The following is a 6741-nucleotide window of genomic DNA, read 5'->3' as shown; positions in this document are numbered from 1 at the left end:
AGAAAATCCTATTATATAACAAATATTTATGCCTATAACATGTGAACCTAGAAATTAACATTTTGCTAATATCCCTATATGAAACAGTTTCTTAAATACTGAATATTCCTACAAATTGTATATTACATCACTCAATACTTAACTGCCAAACAGTAATAACATACTGATTAAATGAGCATTCTAGAGTTATAGTCTGTGATGATGATATAAATTTAAAATATCTGACCTTTCAAAGATTTAGAAAGTTAGTATCATTTGAACTTATAATGTTCAGCAACAGTTTTAGCAGGAGTGACTTTGTTTCAGAGGGCTTATCCTTTACATAAACTGTTCGTTCTCCGTTTTGGTAATCATTTTATTTGTAGTAATTTTTTTCTTTTTATAAAATGCATTGTTCAAAGTTTTCTGAGAAATGGAATTTGCAGTTATCTCCTACACCCAAAGCATATTACTTATCATTTATCAATTGTGTGAGTTTCCCTTGTTCATTTGTATTCCAAATATATGAAGCTCAAGTAAAAAAAATAAAATATTTGAAGAACATTAATTTGTATTTCACTTCAAAAGAAAATTATGAAACTGATCTTGGGCAAGATACTGTATTCTTATCTCTAAAATTAATTGATTTGGAATTAGTGAATTCTTATGCGAATTAAGAATTTGGTTATATTTTTAAGAGCTGTAACTGCTAAGATATACTTTGGAAATAAATACCTAAGTGAAACTCAAGACTATTCTCTCTGGGAATAAATTAAAAAATACAATCTATTTATTAACCATCTTTGGTAGAAACCACTAGTTGCACTTACCTCAATTTTGTACTCCATCTCCCCCCAATTTTTCCTAGGCATATGACCATCTGGAATAAAAGCTATTTTTCATCCTTCCTTGTAGTTAGGTATTGTGAGTTTTGGCCAATGAAATTTAAATGAGGTTGCAACCTTCTCTCTCACTACCCTCCTTGCTGCCCAGAATGCTGATGTGACAGATGGAGTCTGAACAACAATCTTGGATCATGAGTTGGAAGCCAAGTGCTGAGGTTGGTGGAACAAACAGACTTTCAGATACTAAATTCTGAAATTCTTTTAAGTGAGAGGAAAAACTTTTTTCTTTTTTAAAGCCTTATTTGGAGTTTTATGCTGCTGTATCTAATCTTAACTGATACACATTTCAATTGTTGGCATATTATTCCTTTATTAGAAGTTGTAAATAAGAAATTATTTCAACACCTGAGGACCAAGATACAACTGAAGATTCCATAGGCTCAAGATTTTGACACATCCTATAAAGAGTTTTCTGTAAAGCATATCCCTTCCGTGGCATAGCAATATCGTCCTTCTTTAAAAAAGTTACCGGACAGACATCGTTTCCTCCATCACCTATATAAACAATTCGTGTATAATTCACTCCTTGTTGTAACTGCTCACCTACAAATTCTACCAAAACTACATTTTTGCAAAGATTTTGGGGGCACCGAGTACAAGAATGAGTGTGATGTTTTTCCACAGTGAGATGACCATTGCTATCAAATGCTGCTGGATTTGTAAACACTTTATCAAACACATCATGAAAATTGGTAGCTTCTAAAACCCAATCTATGAAGACTGAATTTGAATCTGAAATAATAATGCAGTCAAATTTATTCTTGTTCTTTTTTATGAAGTTTAAAAGTTCCACCATCCCTGGACTGAAAGGCATTGATATCATTGCCCTCTTCATTTCATCTTCTCTTACACCTTCATCTCCCAAATACTTAAAGACTCTGCCCATAAATTCTGTCCAAAATCCCTTTTTGTAAGAATCTTGCAGTTCAATAGGAAGCTTTTTCTCTGGAGCACATTGTACAATCCAGGTGTCACTATTATCATCTATGATTGTATTGTCAAAGTCAAAAACCAACAAAATTTTCATGGTTCCAGAAACAGATTTGGGTTACCCTGGAAAAGAAGAAATATTATTTCCTAAACATATGTTGTTTTATGTATCTAGCTATGAGGTGAAGTGTGAAAGTATTAGTCACTCAGTCATGTCTCACTCTTTGCAACTTCATGGACTGTAATGTAGCCCCCCAGGCTCTTTTGTCCATGGAATTCTCCAGGCAAGAACCCTGGAGTGGGTAGCCATTCCCTCCTCCAGGTGATTCCTGCCCTGGGATGGAACCTGGGTCTCTCACATCGCAGGCAGATTCTTTACCATCTGAGCCACCAGGGAAGCCCAACCTAGCTATAGTTATCTATTTAACAACTCTTAATCTGCTAAAAAACAAAGGACGAATATAAACAAGTTAAAATGACCAAGCACTAGAAGACCCACTATTTAAGCACTTTTTCCTAAGAAACAAAGTTTATATCTGAGTATGTTAAATGAATGGAAAACAGAATATCTAAAAAGGATACTCATGATATTATTGTGTTCCTGAGGAAGTGCTTCTTTGAGCACTCAGAATTAAACCACAGAGCAATTCAACGAGAGAAGAAATTAAACAATTGTTCCCTTAAAGTTTAATTCAGAAAAGTTGTAAAATAAGACAGGAAAAATGCAGGCCAATCATTCTTATTGTCTTTAAATTACTGATCACAAACTTATTAGTTTAAAATATTTACAATAATCTTCATACTAAATAACAGGTCATGTACAATACAGATTCTCTGTGAACTAACCAAAATTCTGACCACATTTAACATAATGTGAAATCTTGTAAACCTTAAATAACTTTTCTAAAAAGGTTTTTAGCTTGAAATCATTGTCAATGTTAGTCAAATGGTTGCTTGATGCTGTACCTGAAATTCTCAAATTACTTGAACTGGAAGTGGATTAAATTCTCCCAGACTAGAAATAACAAGTGTTAACAAAACCACATTTATTTATATTTCCTCTAGATAGTTTAACTCTGGAGTGCCAAATAATCTGGATATACATGAGCAATCACATTGCTTTTGATTTGACAATTACTCGAGTCTCTGTTTTCATTAAAAGATAATAAAGGTCATTAGCTGTAAATTTCAAGAGAAAAGGAAAGAATAAACTGGTCATAGATGGTGTGAATGAATATCATCATGTAAAAAAGGTAATTATACAGAATTCCCAGGAAAAGCTGAAATTAATGTCTGTAAACTAAAAAAAAAAAAAAAAATTTTTAAGCGTAAGTTGTATTTTTTGAGATATCTGGACTAAGACATTGGACTAAAAACCTCACAATCTCACCACCTCATTTAACTGTCAGAAGCTCATTTAGTAGGAATTATTATTATCTTCATCTTAAAGATATGTAAGGGTTTCTCCAGTGGCTCAAAGACAGTAAAGAATCAGCCTGCAATGTGGGAGACCTGGGTTCAATTCCTAGGTTGGGAAGAACCCTTGGAGGAGGGCATGGCAACCCACTCCAGTATTCTTGCCTCGAGAATTCCCATGGACAGAAGAGCCTGGTGGGCTGTAGTCTATGGGGTCACAAAGAGTCAGACGCAACTGAGCTTCTAAGCACACCTAAAGATATGTAAACAGGAGCTCAAGTATTAAGTTGGTTAGGTGTTAGTTAAATGGCAGAACTAGAATTTGGATTCAAGTCTGCCTGATTCCGAAGTTCATGCTTAGTAACACATTCTAGCGCCTAAGAAATGAATAAAGACTATTCATCAGTTTAAAAATAAAATACTAAGTAAGCCAATTTGATGAAAAGATGTTAAATATAAAAACACTGATTAATTTCAATGTACACACTAACCATGATATTGTATCTGTGATCTACTTTACAACCTTTATGAGGTTTTAGTAAGAAGTTCCAAAATGAAAAAAGAAGAGATCAATTAAAAATAGAAAACATGATATTTATCTATATGTGAGTGAAGTGAAGTTGCTCAGTTGTGTCCAGGCTCCTCAGTCCAAGGGATTTTCCAGGCAAGACACTGGAGTGGGTTGCCATTTCCTTCTCCAGGGGATCTTCGCAACTCAGGGATCAAACCCTGGTCTCCCATACTGTAGGCACATTCTTTACCATCTGAGCCACACATGATCACATCTATATGTATTCTCTGGCTTATAATGATAGATATCCATTAGTAGAAACTGAAACTAGAGCTTATGACTCATATACAAGTAAGCATTTTTGGTCTCTCAATTTAGAGTATCTGGAGAATAACCTAGAGGTTGTATCTCCTGTTGTACGCATTTAGATGGCATAAAATATTCTGATAGTCTGGATCCTTGAATCTCTAAATGTCTATCCAGGGGTCTCTGGCTTTCAGAGGTTTAAGTGCAGAATTCACTTTCCCTAGAAACAATATAATAAATAACAATAAAGCACAGTTGACAATCCCATTAGAACTGCACCTAAGCACATTTTAAATTAAAATGCTTTTTAGGCATTCTGAATTTATACATAATTTAAAAAATTTTTGCAAATGTAACCGGGTTGAAAAGTGTTTCAAGCCTAGACTTAATCAGCCACAAGTTACTAAAATCCCTGCAATATTAACCTCCAAGTAAGATGTATCACAAACCTGAAGTTAACAAAGTTCCAACTGTGTTAACTCAGTTTCACTGCTAAGTATTAATTTTTATCAACTGTACTTTTCCTAATTTCAGATCTTTTTCTATTATCTTTTTTCCCCACCACTCAACACAAACCTTCAAAAAAACAACAAAAAAAAATACTTACCCAATTTAGTATTTCCAAGACAATCTTCCTTCAGCATACAGCTTAGGTTAAAGAGTCATGACTATCTTCAGCTTTAAACACCGGCCAGTTTCTAACCAACATTACTCCTATGCTATATGCAGGGGAAAAGAGTCTTCTGGTTTGGAGCAAGGGAATGGAGACTTCTTAAATTCTAAAATAAAAGTATTTAAGACATTTTCAAATTTATGTTTTCTAATATGCTTTCTTTTACATCAGAAAAGTACCTACTGGCAATGGGAGAAATAAAATTTTGTTTAAACAAAAAGTTGAAATACAAAACAGGGAGTGTTATGTGAATATAAGTTCCAATAAGGAAAACTAGAAGCTACATACAAGAATAGCAAACTGCTTAAATGAGATATGCACATGACAGTCACATAAAAGAACATTTATTTCAGCAGTAAAAGGTTAAAACGTTCAAATTAAACAAGTCACAAAAGAGTGTTTACAGTATAATCTCATTTTTGTTTTTAAAAAAGAAATATCTATGTACAGTGGTAGCCTCAAATGCAGTTTCTACACTTATTTTGTAATAAAGGTGCTCCCCCACCCCCCAGAATAATTTAAGTTCTGTTTCAAAGTGCATATGCTACCTTCTTAATTTCACAACAAAGGGGGGGAAAAAAAGGAGTGGAGGTGTAATTTTAGATACACTTGGCTGTAAAGATCCATGGACCAGTTAGAATTAGTGCTAACAAGTGCTAACAAGTGCTAATTAGTGCTAACAAGTGCTTAACAACACTTAACAAGTGCTGTTAAGTCAAATCATAACTGAACATTATGTCAAACTGGCAAATTACTGACACCAAATCTTGTAAGATTCAATACTTTTTGTAACCAATTTAGTTAAAATTCCACAGAATTTTTGTTGAGAGGTAATCTCCTTGGGTCTCTAGCGGTTCTGCATACCTTGTAAGCAAGGTACTCACTGCCCTTTGCTCTGGACTGTTGTCTCAAAAATGTTATGTACAGCGAACCGCTTTGAAAGGCATGCATCCTATGGCAACTGAGGCAAAGTTACTGCTCTTCTGGCTACTGCTGGTAATTCATCACCTATCTAGGGGGCTGCATCTTCTACAAAACTGTGGCAGGCTAAGCTGTTAGCATGCAAGAGGAGTAAAACCTCTCTCTTGCCAGTTTCTGACTTTTTAAAAACTATGCTTCCAAAAACCCACCAATGTTATATGTGCAAAACTGTATTTCTGTCGACAAGTATTTTTATTAATCCTTTCATACTTACCAGCATTACCATGGATCATCTGATAGAAAACCTGAATAAAAATAGTACAACTATGTGTTAGAACTTTAGTGACTAAAAAATCCTACCTCCCTTACCAAATTGAGCAACTCCAATTTGATGCCTAATGTGTAAGTGTCCTACCCAACTAGCTTGTAATCATTTATACCTCGATTTGTTAGGAAAGGATCTTTTGAAATCAAGTCTGTATCCACTCTTAACAGGTTTTTGTGTCCTTAGAGGTCTGACTGGTTCTCCAAATACATTCAATTTAGTATACTGCATTTACCGAGCGATTAAAGATTTCTTAAAGGTCCTAACATGAATATTTCAATCCAAGTTTTAACATTCTGATTAAAAAAAACAAAAGCAATTACGCCCCATCTAGCCCGGACCATGCCTTAGAAACCAAAGTATTTAAAAATAGATTTTCTGTCAATTAATTCTTGAGTATCCACAGTTAAGGGAGCGGGCTTTGCCCTTACTCCCGCGAGAAGGTCCGGGGGCCACACACGCCAAGCTCAGGCCTCGTTCTCCCACACACCTGCCCGGTACATCCCGAAAATAGGGGCTGGAACCTAGTTTGGTGTCGTTTCCCGCGGGGTAGGATGACGAGGGGAGCACCAGGCCAAGCGCGGCCGGGTCCCCCGGACTCTTCACTGACCCAGGCCAGGGATCCGCAGCCATGCTGGACTCGGCGCGGCTCCCGCGTACTCTGTCCTCCAGCCTCCTCCGGGTGCCGGAAAAAGAGGGCCCTCGACTCGCACACCCGGCCTCGACTTTCCGCGCAGGCGCAATCTCCCTTCTCCAGCCCCATAGCCTACTGCGG

General features: G+C 36.0%; 1 protein-coding gene across 7 annotated transcripts; it reads right to left on the bottom strand.

The window, feature by feature from the left end:
• PHOSPHO2 (phosphatase, orphan 2) lies at positions 384-6739 on the bottom strand. Of its 7 annotated transcripts, none has more exons than XM_005675991.3 (4): positions 6457-6726; positions 5916-5946; positions 4655-4826; positions 675-1937 (listed from the first exon to the last, which is right to left on the bottom strand). In XM_005675991.3, exon 4 carries the CDS (start codon positions 1909-1911, stop codon positions 1186-1188), a length of 726 nt encoding a protein of 241 aa, XP_005676048.2. In that variant the 5' UTR covers positions 1912-1937; positions 4655-4826; positions 5916-5946; positions 6457-6726; the 3' UTR covers positions 675-1185. The 7 variants fall into 7 exon arrangements, 6 of the variants coding, with proteins under 6 accessions (XP_005676050.2, XP_013824475.2, XP_005676048.2 ...); XM_018064312.1 differs by having other exon boundaries at positions 6491-6726; XM_005675990.3 differs by having other exon boundaries at positions 6577-6726.

The sequence above is a fragment of the Capra hircus genome, chromosome 2 (genome assembly GCF_001704415.2).
Source record: "Capra hircus breed San Clemente chromosome 2, ASM170441v1, whole genome shotgun sequence".
NCBI lineage: Eukaryota > Metazoa > Chordata > Mammalia > Artiodactyla > Bovidae > Capra > Capra hircus.
Note: the sequence above shows the minus strand (reverse complement) of the source record. Positions and strands in the feature narration are given on the sequence as shown.